This window comes from Ochlerotatus camptorhynchus, unplaced genomic scaffold (assembly GCF_037179485.1).
Source record: "Ochlerotatus camptorhynchus isolate MF236.1 unplaced genomic scaffold, CSIRO-AGI_Acam_v1.1 ptg000770l, whole genome shotgun sequence".
NCBI classification, from domain to species: Eukaryota; Metazoa; Arthropoda; class Insecta; order Diptera; family Culicidae; genus Ochlerotatus; species Ochlerotatus camptorhynchus.
Window position 1 is genome coordinate 229,893 of NW_027041237.1, and position 22,623 is coordinate 252,515.

The window sequence follows — 22,623 nt, forward strand, 5'->3', positions numbered from 1 at the left end:
AAGTAGTTCAGCTTGGAAAATTGGCTGGTCCGTTTCGGGTCAGCGGTGCGTCCTTTATCAGTCCGACGTGTGTTTTGGCCGGTGCTGGTTTCCAGTTTTCCGACGGATGATACTCGGGCGGTGAAAAATTTGGTGCAAATCCATTTCCTCCGCCGGCTCCCAGAAGGTTTGGTTGACTAATGATTGGCGTTCGTTGTGCGGTGTCGGCCTTCCGCCAAAGATGGAAGGATCGTGTAGCAACGGAGCTCGTCCGTTGCAGGCATCCTTGGAGACGGATGCATCCAGTGTGTAGTCCCAACTGGAGTCCGTGTCGTTTTTGAAAACATTGAAAAACAAAACAAAAATAAAAGCTGTTAAAATACCGGGTTGCCAAACAAGGCATTATTCACAAGCAATCAAAAGTCAGTTCAATGACTTCTTGACACTGCCGGTACAACTGCGGCACACTGAGGTACACTGAGAAAAAAGTTGGCGCAAAACAAGTGTGTAGAGTGACCACCCCTTGGTCAATTATTATATGTAATCAAAATTTTCAGACATTTCTTGGTAATAATATAAATATATTATTATTATTATTATTATTATTATTATTATATAAATCTGATTGTTCGCTCTCACTTACTTGTATCCCACTAAGCGCTGCAAAATAATCACATTGGCTGTCATTCTTTTGTGCACTGTATAACGTACAATATTTATAGATCTGCATCATTTGAAACTTTAAAAAATAATAAAATATAAACTTCGGAACCATAAAGTTATAATGAAGAAATTTGTTACATCGAAATCAACAGTTAACCAAGTTACGAGTCATGTTAGTTGTTATGATAAGTTGATTTTTTATGAGTCAAAAAAAAAAATGCACGCTCTAGTTCAAATTATTGTTCATAGCAGTCGGAGTCCGTACTTTTTCTTCGACTCCGACTCCAATTAAATAATTTGATAGAATAAGGGATTACACCTCTCCAGGGAGGGATCTAGCCTCCACCCTAGTGGGTAGCTGGTATTTTTCAAAACTATATATTAAAACGCTTTAAAAACTTAAAAATATAATTTGCATAAACTTATATGGATATATGTCTGAGTAACGTATAATGCATTTGTAACTGACACAAAGGTTTAATTTATTTAATAAATACAAACACAAATTCAAATAAAACATTTTATCATATTTATATTTTCGAGTCATTTTCGAGTTATTGTTTATTTAACTCTTATGTGCGTTTAGATTTTTTTTGTTTTTGTTTCTTCCCCATCTTATTCAACTGGGAGCTGGGATCCCGGGTATTGCATCACGCGCATGACGGTTAAAGTAATATACATTTGAAACTTAACTCTAAGTAATAAATAAGAAATGTTTCATTCCCTCGTTATCGAAGAAGAAATTGCTCTCGTTCTTGTTCTGATCCTGATTCTAGCTTTGATGTATTGTTCTTCAGAATAGAATTTCTGCGGTTCCCTTGGCTATTGATGTCGGAGCTTATATGATTTTTCCGTACAGTAGATATACGGTGAGATGTTGAGAACATCGCTGATATGGAGACTGATACACGTAGCACAGAAAACAATAGGAGCAATGATCCTCCTATGAATAGTGCATAATATACAATTCGGTCAAATATTCTGAGGTAATAGAGGTAAAACAGAAACCGATTCCTCAGTGCCTTCGGTAGTTGGACCATCGTCTGAAAATAGATTTGAAAATAAAATGGTTAATTCACTAAAAAAACAAACTGATTTATTATTAAATTCATCAAAAATGATTAGGTAAATAATTCTATCGAATGTCATTTGCTGATCTGAGGTGACAAATAAGGTGGAAACATAGTCATCGCTATCAGAGCTGGTATGAACTTGGTAAAGCATGGAAACCGAAGATTGTCTATTTCGTGGTGGAGGAAGTTTCCTCTACCAACAAGTGATTTTTGTATCCATGATGAACAGCTGTTCATGACTATTCAATACCGTGCCGATTCAAATTTCGGACACTTAAACTCGAATTTCGGACACTTTTAAAAGTTGATTATCTCGGTCGAATATGATCCACATGTCTTGTAAATTTTAAATTTTTTTGACTACATTCTAAAAAAACTGAAAATTACACGAGCTTGAATTGAAGTATGATCTAATTTTCTTGTCATGTAATTCGATAAACGGCTTAATTTTATGTGCACATAGACGCACTTCAAAAAAATAAAGGTCGACAATTAATAATAAACACATCTAGATGTGAAATAGCGTCTTATGACTGAATATCACATCAACTTCTGAAAAATATGTCATGCTTTTAAAATTAGGTGTCAAAAAACCTAAAATGGCATGACCGAAACTGAAAAGTAAATTCGTGACAGATTTTTATGTCCGAATAGATGTAAAATTACATGATGCCTAACCTTGGTGACTACGCACCTGAACGCAGTAAGTAAAGCTTCGATCGTCATCGGCAACGCACTCCACAGTTTTATCGCGTTACGGTACGGTATTGAAGAAAATGAGTGTCCGGTGCAATATATGTGGTTTGGACTGCGCGAATTCCACTTTTTATAAAACAACATATCCGGCTGCATAGGAATTCACAAGTCTTTAAGTGCGCGTTCGGATGTGAAGTGATATTTAAGACATTTGTGGCATATCGACAGCTCTTGAGGTAGCGCCATATTGAATGGCAAAATGAAATTTTATACGAATGTCCGATAATATCCTGTAGTGTCAAAATAAACGATTTTAAATCAATCACTAAGCATGCAATGCACCACATATCCACAGGAGAGCCTATTTTTTGCCCGTTGAATTGCCGGAGAACCAAACCATTTGCAACACCAAATAGCTTGAGAATCCACACTAAATTATGTCTAAAAGATGGAAAATTGCAGGATTTTGAAAAATTATCAAAATCAGTAAAAATGAGCACCAGTGACAGAAATTTACGTCACGAAATGTAAAAATATGTCTTCAGTTTGTGGTTCGCGTAAATTTAAGAAAAGACGTAAATTTAGGTCAATTAAGCCGCTTCTTTTGAGTACATCTAAAAAGATTTAAATTTATATGAAATTTTCAAGTGTGTAGTGCCCTCCACGATCATCTAACATTATTACTTTGTTTCTAACTGCATGTAATATTTAATTAAAAATGAAAGTGTCCGAAATTTGAATCGTCCGAAATTTGAATCGGAACGGTATGGAAATGTAAACAATTGAATCACAAATCTAATCTAAAGCATTTGGAAGTCATCCTATCCTTAAATTGTCCTCTGAGCACTGTATGTTTGACAGCCAATTTTCAAATAAATGTCATCTTTAATTTGCAGGACAGTTATATGGATGCTTATCAGTTAATGAAATTCCACTGCATCGTAGCAAGAAGTACGGTCGACTAGTTTAGTGCTCCGTTAATTTGGAAGTTTTCATGGTATTCGCTTGATAGAAATTATCATAGTTGAAGATGCCAATTTCAAATAACAGGTGGTAATTTTTATACGATAGATGAAAGTATAGAGCTGATAGTTCCGTAAGAGTACGACAGTATGAAAATTGTATATAGAGAGTAAAAAGCAAGCAAGGACCCTTGCATCCCTTCTGATAACGACATGAGTGCGGTACAATTGATAGAACTGTTTCAAACACATCGTCGGTACATGAGCAAATCGGTGATCATCTCTTTTTGCCAGTGGTGGCGCGGGGCGGGAGATACCCCTTACCATCATCCCTCTCCAACAAAGGAGTTTGGTAAAGAGAGATGATCAACCCGATTTGTACCTTCATCAAAGTTGTCCTTGCTCGCTTTCTACTCTCTATAATATAAAATTATAATATGCTGAAGCAAACAGAATGCTAGCCTTCATTAAAAGATTCAGTTATAATTACTAGGCTAGGCTAGGCTAGGCTAGGCTAGGCATTTTATATGCTTTACGTAAATTTAATTGGACTGCATTGCCATTACCATCTTATGAAGCGCGCTGCATGTTCATTAATATACAAACACTTTTTTTAACACGTTTATTTAGAACTATTTCATCTTAGCATCTAGAGACAGTTACAACATAGATTAAAATCCAGCGCTTCTATTGTAAAACTACTGTTGACATCTAAAACAAATTTTACATAAACGATAAACATTTTAGAGCCTTGTTTTTCAAATTTCTGTTCGCACTCTTAAATTCAGGTATCAAAAACATTTGCAAGGTTACTCTTCGGTTTAAAATTTGCTCCAATTTTGAACGAAGATAATCCCACAGATGGCGTACACGCCTGCATGTAAAGAGCTTATGTTCAAGGTCTTCGACTGCATTCTGGCAATGAGCACATATTTCACTATCCGTTCGATTCTGCCTGTAGAACATGGCCGCGTGCGGGATTTTGTTATTTACCAATAGGTAATACGATGACTTCTCTTCTGCTGATAGGGTTCTATGCCGTATGTTTCGCCAAACTTTAGTCCATTGAACGTTAGGATTTTCTTCCATTAATTCAATCGATTTGTGATGTGCCAAGTACAAACTCCTTTTGCATCATCTTTCGTTACGCAGATGGCAAACCCACCCAACGTCAACGGAATCCCTGCATTGTATCCATGCCTGAAAAGAATTACCAAGGAGTTACCTTACATCCCCGAAAATGTGTCAAGGAATCCTTCTGCAAGTAGTATCGAAAACTTTTATCGTAGTTCACTTAAAACACCAAAAGTATTTAGCAGCAATGCTTTACACTTAAGCATCGGAAGGTGAAGATTGAGTCCACCTTTTTCCACAGGAAGAGTTAATTGTTCCATTGCTACTCTACAAGGATATCGCCCCCAAATGAACGATCTAATTTGAGATGTCATTCTGGCCACTGCCTGGTTGGAAATGCTGAGGACTGACGCCATGAACCACAATCTCGAAGTGATGAACGTGTTTACAAGGATGACCTTTTGGTGAACGCTGAGAACTCGAGGTTTGAAAAGCCACATAAGTTGAGATGATTTTCGAATAACGTCTCCCCAATTGTAATCAATGATGCGTTTCAGAGAGTTGAAGTATACAACGCCTAGGATTTTGACCGATTCATGCGCAGCGAGCCAGCCGCAGTCACGTCTGATATTGCGATGTCTTCCTACGATGATAGATGTTGTTTTAGTAAAATTCAAGACAGCTCCCGAGACAGTTCCAAAGTCCATAAACGTCTTCTTGATTGTATCCAGTTTTGTTTCGTCCATCACAATTATGGATATGTCGTCCGCATAAGCTACAACGAGTTCTAGGGGGTTGTTGCAGATGGAAGTGAGTTTTTCTAGGAGAGGGTGAAGGTAAAGGACGAAAAGGTGCATACTCAGAGTGTCACCTTGACGGACTGAGCGTTGGATGGGGAGCTCGATTGTTAGATTTCCATTCACAAGTACACGAGAATGAGACATGGACATAATATTTTGGACGAGAGACACAAAGTCAGAGTTGAATCGCATGCTCCGCATCACAACCAAAAGAAAATTTACATTTACGCGGTCAAAGGCGTGATCTAAGTCAAAAGAGATGAGCCTTCCAGTTCTTTTTTTTTGCAGTTTATTTCCGCAATTCTATCCTTAATAGCACATACAGCTTCGAAGATGTTTCTTTTGGAGTTGGAACATTTCTGATTTGGGCTTAATATATTGTTCTCCATCATAACTTTTTCCATTCTTTGCTTTAAAATGCGCGCAAGAATTTTATTATCAAAGTTCAACAGTGATATGGGCCTATAGCCTTTGATTGTATCATCGTCACCTTTTTTTTACAGAGAAATATTACGCCATCCATGAATTTCTTCATTATGTTGCCACGCATGCTTCATTGATGATGAGATTTAGCTGGCAGTGAATGATTTCGAAGGTTTTCATATAAATTTCTTTTGGCAGGCCGTCGCATCCAGGAGATTTTCTTGAAGCGCTGGATTTAATAACAAAGAATTTTTCTTGGGTGGTAATTTCGTCCATAGCTTGCATGTTTGATGCAGAATTCTCAGGAATAACACGATTACTTGGAAAATTTGTATTATCTGGCAAATTTTCAGAAGAGTAAAGTTCCTGAAAATATTGACAGACGTGTCTTTCGACTTCAACAGAACTTGTAAAGTGATGGTTCCCTTGCCGTATTCTATGTATTGCACTTTTATTTCGACGCTGAAGACGGTCCCCAAGCTGGAAAGCGGAAATTTTCTCCCCTGCAATATATTTGTCATTAATTCGTACAAAAGCTTTTGAGAAATTGCTTTGTAGACGAAGCATCTGAGCTTTGATTTTGTTTACTTCGGATATTCCTTGCGAATTTTGGTACAAATTTTCATACGCTTCACGAAGCTTGCAGTACAGTAATTCATTGCTAGCATGAAATCCTCGAAATGCAAGATTGGTCTTCCATTTGAAAAAGCTTAGAGTTCTCGGCTTGGCACATTCGATCCACCATGTCATCCAGCTGCCATAATTTCTTCTTTCTCTGAGCCATCGATTCCATTGAACCTCATACTCTTCAAGGTTTTCGGTAGTCAGGACATGTGGGCGAATCGACCAGAAACCACGGCCGTGTGTTTTACCTAGATCTGGAAGGCAGCATCTCACTTTGTATGCTTTATGGTCTGAAAAGGGTGTAACGAGATACTCAGACGTGCGAAGATGCGGAACAAGGGCAGGGGATACATAAATTCTATCTATACGCGAAGCACAATTAAGGCGGACGAAGCTAAATGCAATTTGGTTTTTATGGAGAATGTCCCAACTATCGCACAGCTGGAGATTATCTATACGTTGTTTGAGGGCTAGACTGTAATTATTGGACCCGGTTGCATCTTTGGTCGATACAACACAGTTGAAATCCCCAGCTAGCACTAGATGGGACGGAGAGTTTTGTAAGTAGTGAGGGGGAGTGTGTCTGAAGAGGAACTCACGAGTGGACGCATTTAAAGTGCCTGATTGAGCATAAACATTGCAAATAGTTATAGAATTGTCAACAGTTACGGTGAGAATTCGACTGTCGAGGCTGCGCTGAATATTGGAAATAGGTACGTGAGGTTTGAGGGCTATGGCAGTACCTCTTTTTGAGTTATCGACGTTTGTGATCACATTAAAGCCTGGTATGGACATATGGAGATTTTCGACTTCTTGTAAAAGAATGATTTCAAAATCCATCAAACGAATAAATGTACACAAGGACTGAATTTTATTTACATTAGACATAGCACTAATATTGATACATCCAATATTGTAGCTAAGAGGAGAGTTATTCATTTCACTTAGGGTGTTATATTCATTTTGTTAGAGAGTGGGTGACCGTTTACCCGCGGTCTACTCGGGATTAGCTGTAGGATTGTTTTGGCTGCTGGTGGTTTCGGGGGTTAATTTGAATTGTCTAGTTTTTGTTTTTTTGTACGTTTAGAACGTTTAACTGTTTGAAATGATCCGTTTTCACGGGACGAATCACAACTTTCACTGTCGGAAATCAACATCGAGATATTACTTGGATTGGATACTTTGGATTGGACTTTGAAGGTACTCACTGAACTCGTTGTAGTTTCAGCATGTTGTTGTTTTTTAGGCTTAGGGGCCGGCTCATGTGGAGTACTTGGTGTAGACTTCTCCTGTGGGGCAATTCCGCTTTCATCCTCACGTCCTTCCGCAGCCAGTTGTTCGTTGCTGTGATCGTTGCTTGTGGTGGTGTCGTCGACGGGTTGAGCAGATGAGTGAGGTGTAGAGGCATTGTTGGTGTCTGGAGCAGTTCCAATCGATGGTGATCGCACCGGGCCCAGAGATACGAACTTGGGCAACAGTGTTGGTGCGGAACTCTTGTTGCTTCCTACTACATGGGCAAAACTAGTTGATGGATTGTCGTTTGCTTGGGTATTGTTGGACTGTGCTGCTTGGATCAATCGATTGTTGAGATCAACCTTTTTTCCCAACAGCTTTTTGTTCTCCACACAAGTAGAGCCTTGGTGAGACGGATTTGCGCAATGACGGCACGTTTGGAGTTGGTTACGATAGGTAACCAACGTTGGCTCCCCTTGAATGGTTACGAAGGATTTGATGTGGCGCTTTAGTGCCATTTTCACGATACGCACACCTGTTGGAATTCCTTTGAGTGCAAAGTTTTCACCCCAGACCACATCCTTGATTGCCTTCACGTCTCCAAACTGGTTCAGAAAAACAACAATTTCCTCATTCCGAACGTTTTCGGATAAATCATGGATCTTGACTTCGATGCCACCGTCATCCATGAACAGGCGCACCTTCATCTTCGTCTTGTTGACCTCGAGTTCATGTTTTTCATGATGCTGCTCAACAACATCCTGAGCACATTGTAGATCACGGCACTTCACATGCGCACAGTTTTGTGCATGATTCATTTGCAAACGAACGACATGTTCCACGGTCAGTCCAAGAGTCTTATGCACAAACGTGTGGATTTCTTCAAACGACGGACGTTTGGGAAAATTTGAGAAGTCGACCTTGAATCACGAGGACGCACTGAAGCCATAGTCACGTTTGCAAATTGCGAAACTTTTCGTCAGACAATACTGACGCGAATACGATTTTCACACACCGAGGTGCGCGCGCGAGAGAAATAAAAAGATATTCCGAATGCTTTAGATACGTCTGGTTTCGGCAAAAGCTTGAACCTAACTGAACACTTGAAGAGCGCCGACATTATTTCATTGGGCACAGATTCGGCAGAAATTTTGGCAAAATTAAATTTTTACTCACCTTGTCGACATCTTAGAACACGGAATTTTTTTTATGAAAAATCGTGCAGAACAAACTATGCAAAAAATAGCTCAATCAATCGAATAAATTTGCATTGTGGAACTATTGACATCACTTTGTACAAGCAGCAAATAAAACTTAAGCTAAAGCAGAATAGAAATAATGTATAGTAGGGGAAATGGATGTAATGTCGGCCTAAATGCCCCTAATTTGGGCCCATACATAAATTCAGCAATCGAATAAATTTTTAATAGCGACCAAAAATACCCATTAGTACCGTCCCATCTATATAAAATTGATAAATAGCATATTTTTAGCGATGGGCCCAATTTTTTTCTTTTTTTTTTCCTCTGATCGGGACCTAACACTACTGCGACCAGTATATTGATCTATTGTAGTAAATCCCGTGACCTTAGATTAGTGCATTTCGTATTACTCCATCACTATTGAAAAATGATGAAGTATTCGATTTTTTTTTACAGTTGCCACTCTTGCATTTATCGCAAGGATCCGACTCTAATTAAAAGGTCCCGCTATTTACACTCTTCGGAGTGTTGAAACACCCTCCAAAGGCGCGCCCCTTTGTCAGTCAAAATTGGATTCCTTAGCAACAAAATGAAGGTAACCAATAATGACCATGCATCAGAACCCTAGTCTAGTATCTAGGAAACAACGAATACAAGATTAGGAATCACATAGATGAAGACAACTAACACATTTTTTCCTTGTTTCAAGATCATCCTCGGTGGACAAAGCCGTAATAGTAACAAGGACTAAGATGTGTTCCTTTGATTACTGAAAAATCCTGTTCCCCTAGTTTGAAGTAGTCAGGACTAGGCTTCGGTGGTAGATCTTACATCCCGTAACGTACCACGAAAAGGTGATCTACCCACGTTACGGGGCGGGCCCAATCTTAGATCCATAGGCCAACATTAGAGACATTTCCTCTATGTAAGTAATGCACCCCTGGGGTAAATGCCCACTTGTAGAAAAACAACGATAACTTTCCCTCGAACGCTTTTCCAGGTAACGTATTGTGCCTGTTTTCATCTGGAGGTTTCACAAATAATTCCTGTTCATGAAATCATGTATTGAAATACTGATTCTTAAAAAAAATATTTGTTGCAAAACATAACACAGTTGTTAAAATCATTGACTACACGTTTTCAACAGCATACAGTAACAAAGGCGAACAGTTAGCCAGGCAGTATTTGCGGCAAAATTGCTACTAGGTAAAACCGACTTTCCCAGAAGTTCGGCCGAATTTGAAATCAACTGAGTGCGATCTTCGATTGAAGAATTTCCTAGACCTTGAACCAAACTCTGACAAACTTTACTTGTGTACTTACGTTCTTTTTATTTTGTTATTATGCTTAACGTTCCTATCGCGCCATAATTGTAATGTATGTAAAAAGATTTGGGAAGTGCTGTTGTTGTGAGTAGTCTCGAGTAGTTGATGTCTACTATACTTTGCAAAAAAAATCATCAAGAAAAGCCCAATCGAATTTGGATTACAAGAAGCGAACTCATTTTTTTCTTCGAAAAGTGAAATCGAATTTGGATTACAAGACGCAAAGCCACATTTTTATTGGAAAAATGAAATCAAATTCGCATTACGAGACGCGAAGTCAAATTTTTCTTGAACATGCGCAATCGAATTTTGATTGGGGGGCGACCCCGGCGTAGTGGTTAATATTCTTACCTCTCACGCCAAAGTCACTAGTTCAAATCTCACCCCGGACAAGTCACGAATGACCAAGAGTGTTAAAGTGACTATAATAAAAAAAAAACAAAAAAAAAGATTTTTATTACGAGAAGCAAAGTATAATTTTATTTGGAAAATCGCAATCGAATTCGGATTACGAGACAAGAAGTCAAATTTTACCTGGAAGTATTTTTCTTCCTCGCATTTCAAGCTTATTGTTTATCGCATATTAGCTTATTGCGTACTCAAACTTATTGTTATTGATGCACTTCCACAGTTATTAATTCAAAGCTTTCGATGGCTGTACCATGTTTTATATTAGTATAATTGTGTGGCAAGTACATTCATACTGTATGCGGAAGTCGAGAAATTTTTCAACCTGAAAAATTCCTGGACCGAATCGGGAATCAAAACCAGTCACCTCCATCATGGTCTTGATTTGTAGCTGTGCCTTTATCTAAGGGTGTTTAACGTGAAGTAATAAAATTGGGTTGTTAGCGGAATGCTTCAAGTATACAGAAAAAAAGTTATCTTCCATTTAATTCCACTTATTTAATTTTGTTATCTATGACAGATACGTATTTCGACTACAATGTGCAGTCTTCCTCAGTGTCATTCATGGGAATTACACTGATGTAGAACTTTGTTGTCGAAATACGTATCTTTCATAGATACCAAAATTAATTAATGGGATTAAATGGAACATAAACTTTTCTCTGCTGTTTTATTTGTTAACGTATTAAATACCAATAAACCATACCTTACATACAAAGCTGTTGATATACATTTCTAAACGTGACACGTGGAGAGCCTAACATATATTTCATAGTTGGTTGGAAATACAATCTAACATGAAGCTTTAGGGTGTTAAGTTATTAGTTAGAAAATGATCTTAGAAGGGGGTTCGTTAGATAGTTCCGTTAGAGTACGGCAGTATGTAAAATTGATTAGAAGTTGAAAATGAGTGCAAGTCAAACGCACACTCTTTGCCTAACCCGTACGATGTACGTGGAGATTTGAAGTATGTTTTCAAATCTACAGGCAAAAAGTGTGCGTCTGACTTTGTTCAAATATTGCGTGCGGCTATGGAATAGTTCTAGCAACGTTGCTTTATCTGTCTTTCCTGCATAACCAACCGCCTTCAGTATGTGTCCGCGGAATAACGAAAACAAGTTCAACTTTAATGCTAGCAGCCGAAGGACGGACAAACAAACTTTTGCGCGAAATCTTCCTGGACGTCCACGAAGAACTTGGAATCCCACGCATTGACGCCTTGGCAGACCTGGAATCACACCGTGCGTTCTTGTCTAGTGAACGCACACAACGACTGCAGCACTACAGCATTGACGCACACTTCGGAAGGAACCTTTTCATTAAACGACAACACTATTCGGACACTTTCAGAAGAAAATATAAATGCAATAATCTCCCAAAAACTTTTTCGCCTTCTCAACAGAATGGAACTGAAATCCTGCTGTATTGCCAAAATTTCAATCACATGAAAAGCTCAGCCAAAATGAAAGAAACTCAACAAAAAAATTATCTTTATATTTCAATGTTATTCTTGGAACTGAAACTAGCTGGGACGAAAGCGTAAGAAGCGAAGAAATTTTTAGAAACAATTTCAATGTATTCCGGCACGACCGAAATCTACATCTTTGTAAGAAAAAGTCTGGAGGTGGTGTTGCCATTGGCATTGCTATCAATGCAGACTTTACTTCCGAAGAAATACAAACTACTAAGAGCACCAAATTTGAACATGTATGCGCCAGAGCACTTATTGCTGGTGAAACACACATTTTTACTTCTGTGTATTTCCCACCAGAACATGCGAACAAACAGTTTTTTTTAATAAGAAGTAGCATATTTATGGCGACTTCCATCAACGCTATGCAGACTTTATCGCAGACATTGAAAACGAATCATTTGTACTTCCAATCGTAGGTGAAGACGAAACATTACAATTTCTCTTTGATAAAATCTCATATTTAGGTCTACATCAAATTAGCCTTGTAAAAAATGAGCAAAATGCATATATAGACCATTTATTTACAAACTGTACTGAAGACTTCTGTGTGTATGCATCATTATAAACTTTATGGAAAATTAAGTGTTTCACTCAGCAATTGAATATTCAATCTTCATACAAAAAACTTCTTCCCCCAGCGACTGGGAGTACGAGGAAGTGCCGGAATATCATAAAGCAAATTACGAAAAAGCCAAACGCAGACTATGTACAATAAATTGGCAAAACATAATAAGTATTGAAGGAAATGTCCACACTGAAGCTGGCATATTTCATTCAATTATTCGTAACCTAATTTAACCAATCTAACCAATAAAAAGAAGAAGGCAAACACAAAATAACGAACTGCCAGTGTGGTTCAATCCACAACTAAAACATTTGAAGAACAAAAAGCAGAAAGCACACAAATTATACAAAAAGGAAAGCACTAGCATAAATTTACAACACTCATAACATATGCAACCAGTCAACACAGCCATTAACATTGCACATGAAGAGTATAATCATAAACTCGAAAATGAAGTCAAATCATGTCCTAAGAACTTTGTCAATTATGTAAAAACGAAATTGAAAAGTAATAATTTTCCGTCACGAATGCCTTTTGATGTAAACGTAGGTTTTTCACCTACAATTTTGCAGTCGCTTTGCAAATTTTTTTTCAGGAAGTATACACCACATTTTCTGAAAAAGACCGCGACCGCGACTTCTTTGCAATTCATTCCCGAAGTCAACATACCTGTCAATCAAATATTTCAACATGAAGTCCTCATGCACAAAAAAATTGGACGCATCATTGACGGAATTGCACCTGTATTCTTGAAGAAGCTTTCAGAACAAATAACCCTTCCTTTAGAACGCATTTGCAATAAGTCTCTGAAAAATAAGAAATTCCCTGAAATTTGGAAATTGTCTCATTTGGTGCCTATTTTCAAATCAGATAAGAAATCTGACATCCGTAATTATTGCCATTATCTCTTGAATCCCAAAACTTTTTTAATCAATCGTAAACGACAAAAAATTTCAGCAAGTAAATAATCAAATTACAAACAAACAGCAAGGTCGTTTAGCTACCTCTAATCTTCTTGAATTTGTAACCTTCATTCTTAACGCAATTGACAATGACAAGCACGTGGAAGCTTTTTATAATGACTTCAGTAAAGCATTTGACCGAATCGACATACCATTATTACTCTTTAAATTGCAAAAAATAGGAATGGAATCTAGACTTCTGAATTGGCTCCAATCATACTTAAGGCATGGATGTTTTAACGGCGCCGGTGGTGTAGTGGTAAGCGTGATTACCTCTCACCCCAGAAGGCCTGGGTTCAATCCCAGTCGGCGCCGCCGGGATGTTCTGAGGCATAACATCTCTGATCACGCCTTCCTTCGGATGGGAAGTAAAGCCGTTGGTCCCCGGTTCATGAGTTGATGGGTCGATAGGTAGGGTCCAGGTGTGGGAGCTGCCTTCCTGGCACGTCGGTAGCATTGGTGCTCAGCACGGAAAACAAGATCGACGGAAAAAACAAACCAAAGGAAAAAAAATACTCAACGCAACGCAAACAAATAGTTCGTTTTCAGAATAAACTTTCAGAACCTATTTCAGTCACCTCTGTGGTGTCCCAGGATTCTCATTTAGGTCAAATTCTTTTTATTTTGTGCGTAAACGACATTTCAAACATACTTAAAAAAATAAAAGTTCTTATATATGCAGACGACATGCAGCTCCCCATGGAAATAATTAATTCTAGCGACACAGAAGAATTCCAGAATGAAATCAACTTATTCAACACTTCGTGTAGTGAAAGTCTGCTCCAACTCAATGTAAAAAAATGCAACGCAATTGTATTTAGCAGAAAAATAGAAACACCTCTTTTTGAAATATTTTTAAGCTTTATAGAACATTATAATACAATCATAACGAAAGCAAATAGTATGTTGGGCTTCATTAAGAGGTTCGGCTTTAATTTTTAAGACCCATACACTATTAAATTATTATATATTACATACGTAAGATCTATTCTGGAATACTGTAGTATGGAACGCATAGAATCCGTCCAAAAACAAATCTTTTTAAATGCCCTTCGCAAATTGATTTGGACCGCATTCCACCATATGAACCAATAATAATATGAATAATAAATGAACTCAAAATTTAGTTTTTGGGTGGGATTTACACTAAAGAATAAGAAAAAATAAAAATTGTTCTTGACTCCCCGATAGAACATTTCAATTTTTAGCCTCTAACCAATGATTATTTAATTATAAGTTTTTCTTTCAAAAACCCCGTGGTTCATAAAACAAAGCAAATATTGCTCATTCAGATTGCGGTCTGTATTGTCAAAAAAATACTTACTATTTCAAACCATAAAGTAGGTATAACTACATTCGAAAACCGCTCACATTCTGCCATATTCGTTATATCTCCCATTGCCATGTTGATTTGGAACTTTACCGAGAGTTTCAGCGGCAAACCGGACATCTAAAATTAAAACATTAAAACATATTAATTTTATTTTTTTAAGGATTTGTTAACGTGTTCAACATTACAACCCCCTACTCTTGTGAAACCACGTTGAATTTGGTATTAACGAAGTGGAAAAATAACATGGAGTGTAAAAATACGATTTTTGTTGATTTTTGGATCTTAAACGCGCTTTTGAAACAATTTCTAGGCCCTGTTATTTATTATGTATTTATATTAATGACTTGCGACGTGTTTTACGATTTTGCTACATTAATCTTTTTGCAGACAATGGAGACAATCCACAAACGTGGAGTTTCTCTGAAAGAACTGAATCAAAAACCCCCTTGATATCCAAGAACACAGAAGCCATTTGCTCTTTCTTAGCAAAAGCCAACTGAATTTCCGAGGAAAGCAACGCGAGACAGTCGTTCGTTCCCTTACCCCTACGGAAACCAAGTAGCTGAAAGAAGGTGGTTCGTCTCAGCCCATTTGTCGAGGCGAAAAAGGATCATTTTCTCCATCAATTTCCGAATGCACGACAGCATCGCGATGGGCCGTCTACAAACTGCCGCCAGTAACCCCGTTTTTTGGCCGTGATGAGACTCTTGAGTTCGCGTTCAAGAGATGTGTATGCGTCGGAATGCTCGCGTGTTCCGCGTTTCCGAAAAAGTTTATACGCGTCGGACTTTTTACGGTAAACCTCCGTGCATTGTTGATCCCACCAGAGCGATGGTGTTTTCTTACGAATTGACGATCGTGGCAATGCTCGCGTGTTCCGCGTTTCCGAAAAAGTTTATACGCGTCGGACTTTTTACGGTAAACCTCCGTGCATTGTTGATCCCACCAGAGCGATGGTGTTTTCTTACGAATTGACGATCGTGGCACCGGTCGTGTTTGAGCTTGAAGTGCGCTGTCGACGATGAGATTAAAGAGGAAATTATATTCCTCCAACGGCGGAAGCTCTTCCACTGACGATACTGTATCGTCTATCGTGGATTGGAACTTAGTCCAATCGATGTTACGGGTTAGATCATACGCGACGTTAACGGATTCTGACGAGTTGAACCCACTGGCAATCGAGATTTTGATCGGCAGATGATCACTACCGTGCGGACCCTGGATTACATGCCAAGTGCAATCCCACGATAGTGAATTGGAGCAAAAAGTGAGGTCTAATCTGCTACCATTCGAGGATGGACCAGCCAAACGTGTTACTTCTCCATTGTTAAGTACTGTCATGTTGAAGTTGTCGCAGAGATCATAAATCAAAGTAGAACGGTTATCATCGTACAGCTCCCCCCAGCCTGTACCGTGGGAGTTAATATCTCCAATGATCAACCATGGAGTGGGAACTACCGCACATATGTCGAAAAGTTGTTTACGATTAACAGAGACTCTAGGAGCAATATATACAGAAGCAATACAAAGGCTCTTACATTTAATGGTAGCCTGACATGCGACAGCTTCAATACCGGGGAATCCGGGAAGCTTCACTCTATAGAAGGAATGGCACTTTTTGATCCCCAAAAGTACCCCTCCTCCACGTGAATCCTCACGATCCAATCGAATAATGTTAAAATCATAAAAAGGGAGATCAATTTCTGAAGAGAGCCATGTTTCACAGAGGGTTAATGCATCGCAATTATTGTTATGGACAAAATACTTGAACGAATCTAATTTCGGAATAAGGCTTCGACAATTCCACTGTAGAACAGTGAACAAACCCCCGACCTCGTTTGGAAAATTATCCATCGAAGGAGATGATAGCTGCAAGAAGGGGCCATTTGACTTCAAGAAGGATTTCACAGTGGGAAGCAATGTGAGTACAATGCTTTTCAGAGGATCAGAAATGTTGAGGTATTTGAGAATATCGTTCACAATGTCATCAAATGAGAACAACCCAGATGAAGAAGGGGTTTGTGTAAAATTGGGGCATCAAGGGTTTTGGATGTCCCCGGAAGAGGAGGAAAATCCTGGGTATAGTCAGTTCTGCGGAATCCAGGAGGAGTAGAAGTCTCCTTTTTTCCACCACTCCTTGATTTGGGCAAGCTGATATGGGGTCCTTGATTGTCAACTTTCCACGAACAGATGCGTTTTCGTTTCCGTGCAGAAAAACGGAAAGAAGTTCCCTCCTCAGCTAAGTCACAGTCAGTCTCGTCATCTGACAAAAGAGAAAAGGGATTTTTGTCATTGGTCGATGGTGTGGCTATCTTAAGCATTTCTGCAAAAGACCGCCTGGAACGTTCCTTAAGCTGTTTGTATGCCGGGCACGACGAGAGAGCATGAGGAAGAGTTCCGTTGCAGTACACGCATTTTGGTGCAGTAGCTGGGCAGGCGCCATCCTCATGCTTCTCCCCGCATGTGGAGCAGCGTGCCTTGTTGCCGCAGTGGGAGGCCGTATGTCCCAACCGCTTAAAATTCTGGCAGTTCTTGACCCGAGGTACAAACAACCGCACAGGAAGACGAAGTTTTCTCAGCTCGATGTATTGAGGAAGGGCAGATTCAGAAAAGGTCACCTGAAACGAGTCTGTGGGGGTAAAACTCTTTTTACCCTCGCTGAGCGATACAGACTTCATTCTATGAACGGCAGTATCTTTACCGGAGGAGGCAAGGGGTTCTTGAATTGGCCAACCGCTTGCTTTTCCAGTATCTCGGGGTTCAGGCTCGCCTCAGTGACCACGCCTTCGATCTCCACATCAGAGGCTGGAATATACACTCTATGAAAGTGTGAAAAACTGGGAAACAGCAATTTCATCGGCCTGTTTCAGGTTGGTGATGGTCACACGAAGTTTGTTGTGCCTAACCTTCGTTATTTCGGTCACGGCAGAGAATCGCTTTGTCAGATCATCAGATATCTGAACAACATTCAAGGGTTTGTTTTTGGGCTGAAAATAGGCAACCCATGGGCCAGTCGAGTCATTCGGGTAGGCCCGCAATCTGGTGCTTTTCTCAGCCTGCCCATTGACAGACTGAGACGACGAACCAGGGATGACATCATCATTTTTCTGAGATGAATGGTCATCCATGTCGTCTTCCGACAAAACATCCATTTTGTTCTACTAGTGGGAGCGCAAAACACTCTCCCACTGAACTGATGTTTAAACTCGCACAGACACAATACGCAGAAAACACTACAAACACAGAAATACAAAATGAAAATTTAACTAATGGGGGAGTAAAAGAAACAAGAAAAAACAAAAAAATATCTGATAATCCTATACTACTACCACCGAGCGTTATATGTGTAGGCATTCACACAGATGGCTGGAAGGGATGCGCAGCGTGGATGACCTTTTCTTTTCTTCATTTAACGTCGGTCTCTGTTCCGCAATCTAGTGCCAATCACCGACGGACATCGATTGCCATCCATTGAAGGCAATCGAATGTGCAGGAAGGCAGCTTCCACACCTGCGTAGGATATCGCACCCATTCAACACACATGGGCCGGGACCAACGGCTTTACTTCCCTTCCGAAGGAAGACGTGACCAGAGATTTTTATGCCTCAGAAAAATCCCACCGACCTCGGCTGGGATTGAACCCAGACCCATCGGGGTGATAGAAAGCAGTCACGCTTACCACTACACCACCGGCGCCGGCGTGGATGACCTTTGTTGTGGTGCACTTGATAGAGGCTCGGTACTCAGCGCACACAGGCGCACGATGATTGATGAACGATGTAGATGTAGAAACGGGTGCTCACACTCGATGATGATGATACGTGAGCGTATGCGTATGCGTGACCACGCAACGATGATGCCCAAATTGGTTTGCGAATTACCAATAGCACGGATTAATCTTTCCGAAAATGACACTTTCTACTAAAAAAACTCACTTTTCGATCAATTTACCGGGAACTATGCCAGGAGTCACTTAGTGAGAAAAAAAACTGATAATTTATGTCAAACGAATACCGAGGAAACTTTCAAAACAACGGAGCGCGAAACAAGTCGACCGTACTTCTTGCTAGGACGCAGTGAGATTGAGCAAACCGAAATGCAACGGAGAGAAGTAGGTCAGGAAAGCATTTGTGGTACGATTGCATGAACGAGAACGACCCAAAAACGTAAGCATGAGTTTAGTAAACGCGAGTGAAAGTACCTATGTGAAAACTGACAGTGTTGAAAACGTATGTAATATATAGTGTGGCATGGAGTATGTGTCTGAAATGGTGGATCAATCTATTTTCATATACATCAAAAATTTCGCCAAAAATTAGTTTGGATTCTCACCTTCCTAAATCGGTTCATTTTAAAATAATCTGTTGAGGGAAATTTGAATTATTCAATTTTATCATATTTGTCCATACGGGTTATGGCTCTGAAGAGCTAACATCTCCCCATACCCCATATGAGCACCCCAAACTAACATTTAGTGAATAAAAAAACAGATATTCATGAAAGTCACTTCGGACAAAGCGTGCTAAATCCATTATCGTTTATTATGATTCATAATAAGCGATGTAATTTGTAGTAACAATCTCACGATTTTATCTTATTTCATTTAAACGATGAACGATACAATAAAAAAAATATCTAAGAAAGTCAAAACTCTACATTACTAGCAATTGAACTTAAACATCATGTGACGAGCTTCCTCCTTACGTATATTTTTTACTTAATATGGAGTAATTTGAGAAGGTACACCGGGGTAGGCTGAAACGGTTTTTCAAAATTGAAAATTATGGCTCTCTAGAAAAATCATAAAGTAACACGAAAAGTTACAGCGTCTTCTATCATGAAAAAATATTAAACTATAGTTTAGATCCAAAAAATCCAAGATCCAAGATCCATTGTAAAGTTAATGTTATCGCAGTGCTTATTATATGTGTCCATCATTTGGTTCAAGGGTCCAAATTTGGCATAATTCGTACGATGACGATTTGTAGCAAATATATTTCTATTTCGTAAATGCCTAGAAGGTGTGTATCAGTTAAGGATGACAATAGTTCTATTGAATCAATGCGATATGATACGATATCCTTTACAATGAAATTATAGCAAATTCACGACGCTCTTTTAATGTTTGGATTTTTATGAGCATGCAGATGGTAGAGGAAATACAGTCGAACCTAACTTGCGAAGTGCATACAATAGAAACCCGAGCAAAGTTGGATATCAAAATAATATCAAAATGATATCAAATTATGTTTTTAAAATCATATTTTTCACATATTTTGATATACTTTTTTTTTTAAATTTCAAAATTAATATTTTGATATTAATTATATGTTTCTAAAATATATCATTAAAAACTAAATTCGTTATTTTCTGAAAAGAGCATGCACATTTATCACTAAAATCTACATTTTTTCTTGCGAGTCTTCAGGATGCTTAATGGTTTATTTATAAACATCACAAAGACAATTATGATTTTTACAGTTATATTTTACAACATTTATTGATATTAATCTACCTGCGAATTTACTTTACTAATCGATATACATAAGATAAATCTTCTGCCAAGAAGGAGGGTTGCTGAAACCACCACCATTCGTGGTGTCAGCACTGTAGCCTATAGTTTTTATGATATATGCATTGACGACATTTATGCGTTAAAACAATCTTATGTTAATAATCATTGATTAAACTTAAATTTTTCATGATAAGCTTGCCTAATTTAAAAAAAAATAAGATACATATTTAATTCCTACATGTACGCGCTTGTTGAACATTTATCACGATTATTTTGCCGCGCAACAAATCGAACATCTATGTGGACGGAGCATAATTCTCAATTTTTGCATCAGCTGTCTTAGATTGGCAGATAATCGAGCCAAAGAACCAATGACTTTGGCTTCAAGCAAAATGTTGGTGGATGACGTTTTTGCCACCGGAGTGTATAAGATAGATATCGATAGAACTGATTAAAATTTAGGTTTGTTTTTATTTTGAATATATAAAAACTTATTGATAACATTTTAGAATTTTGAATCTTGTTATCATTGGCGCTGGTGGTGTAGTGGTAAGCGTGATTACCTCTCACCCCAGCAGGCCTGGGTTCAATCCTAGTCGGCGCCGCCGGGATGTTCTGAGGCATAACATCTCTGATCACGCCTTTCTTCGGAAGGGAAGTAAAACCATTGGTCCCCGGTCTATGACTTGATGGGTCGATAGGTAGGGTCCAAGTGTGAGAGCTGCCTCCCTGGCGTCGGTAGAATTGGTGCTCAGCACGGCAAACAAATCAAGAAAAAAAAATTTCAAAACATTCAGATTACTAAATTTGATATCATGATACCAAAATAATAACTAATTAAGTTTTATATTTTATTTTCCTACCATAGCTATAATAACATATTGATTACTTATTTTGTTTATTATTAACGAAATTACTGATATCAAAAAGCAAACATAGAGTAGTTATCAAGAAAACATGATTTTTTATCTTTTTAATATCCTTCACATACCATTTAGATCTCCTTTTTGTTATGATTACTGTTAACCCGAGCAGGAACGAATATCTCGATACCTTAAATTGGTATGGATGAGCCTGACATAAGAGGTAAAATACCAAACAATAATACCAAAAAAATGTTCCCACAATACCACTCCAATACCAAATTATGATAATGCAATACCAACACAATACCACCTAGGTATTCTTTTGGTATCCAAATATCAATTTTTGGTATTCACAAAGTATTTTGCAAGTAATTTTTTGGTATTTTTCTTTGGTATTTTACCTCTTATGTCATGCTGGTCAATACCAAATTATGGTATCAGATCAGAATTAGGTATTCATTAGTTATTTTCTCCTGCTCGGGAACTCAACCACACGGTAGGCAAAATATGTTATCACGAACGTTTGTATCAAAATATCAAATATAGTTTACATTTTGTTTTCATTCTCTGCTCGGGAACTGCTTTTGAACGGACTCTATGCTTTCTTCGCGTGTGCTTGAAAAAGGAGACCAAACTATGATGCAATATTCTAATATCGACCTTACATAAGCAATGTACAATGTTTTTATCGTTTACGGATCATGAAAGTTATAACAGAAACGTTTTATGAAACCAAGCATGTTTCTAGCTCTGTTAATAATTGTGTTATAATGAACTGTTGTTATTCGAGTACTTTATCAACCCCTGATGGAAACATAAGTATCCTCCAATGAACGCAATGGGTAATCCATGCAGCAATTTAACAATGAAATGATACTGAAATTACCATACATTATAATATTTTTTTTTACTTGGTTTGTTTTCCGTGCTGAGCATCAATGCTACTGACGCCAGGGAGGCAGCTCCCTCACCCGGATCATACCTTTCGACCCATCAACTCATAAACCGGGGACCAACGGTGTGTTTGGGTTTACAATACAATAGAAAAGTATTAGAATACATCGAACCGAGTCTCTTAACAATACATTTTGAGGCAAAATAGCTTTTTCAGCCAAATATTTCTTTATACCGTTAAAACCAAGCTTAATGTGCTTTTGAACCGATAAATTAACCGATGGATTTAGTTTGATTGTGAAATATTGATTTTCTCTACTTAAGATAACTCAACCCCTCTTTTCTAAGGTAAAAATAATACTTTTATTCTGTAGTTGTTTTAAGGGCACTCATCGCTGTTTATTGGCTACCCTCCAACATATTAACGTGATTTCTTATACTGATAATGGGATATCCACCATTTCAACTTGGCCCCTTGTACTCAATTCGACATGCCCCATTAGGGTGTAAAAATGTGGGGCAACATAAAATGCTTGACATGATGAAGATTTT

The 22,623-nt window shown here is 38.4% G+C and overlaps 1 protein-coding gene across 1 annotated transcript in view; it reads right to left on the reverse strand.

Annotated features, from left to right (window-relative positions):
* Positions 1–965: 965 nt before the first annotated feature.
* Positions 966–22,623, reverse strand: part of LOC135714979 (scavenger receptor class B member 1-like) — a 67,957-nt gene continuing 46,299 nt past the window's right edge. Inside the window, exons 4-5 of the mRNA XM_065238384.1 lie at positions 14,788–14,913; positions 966–1,685 (exon numbers count right to left, since the gene is read on the reverse strand). Coding sequence (XP_065094456.1) covers positions 1,371–1,685; positions 14,788–14,913 — 441 coding nt within the window. The 3' untranslated portion in view covers positions 966–1,370. The remainder of the gene's footprint in view (positions 1,686–14,787; positions 14,914–22,623) is intronic.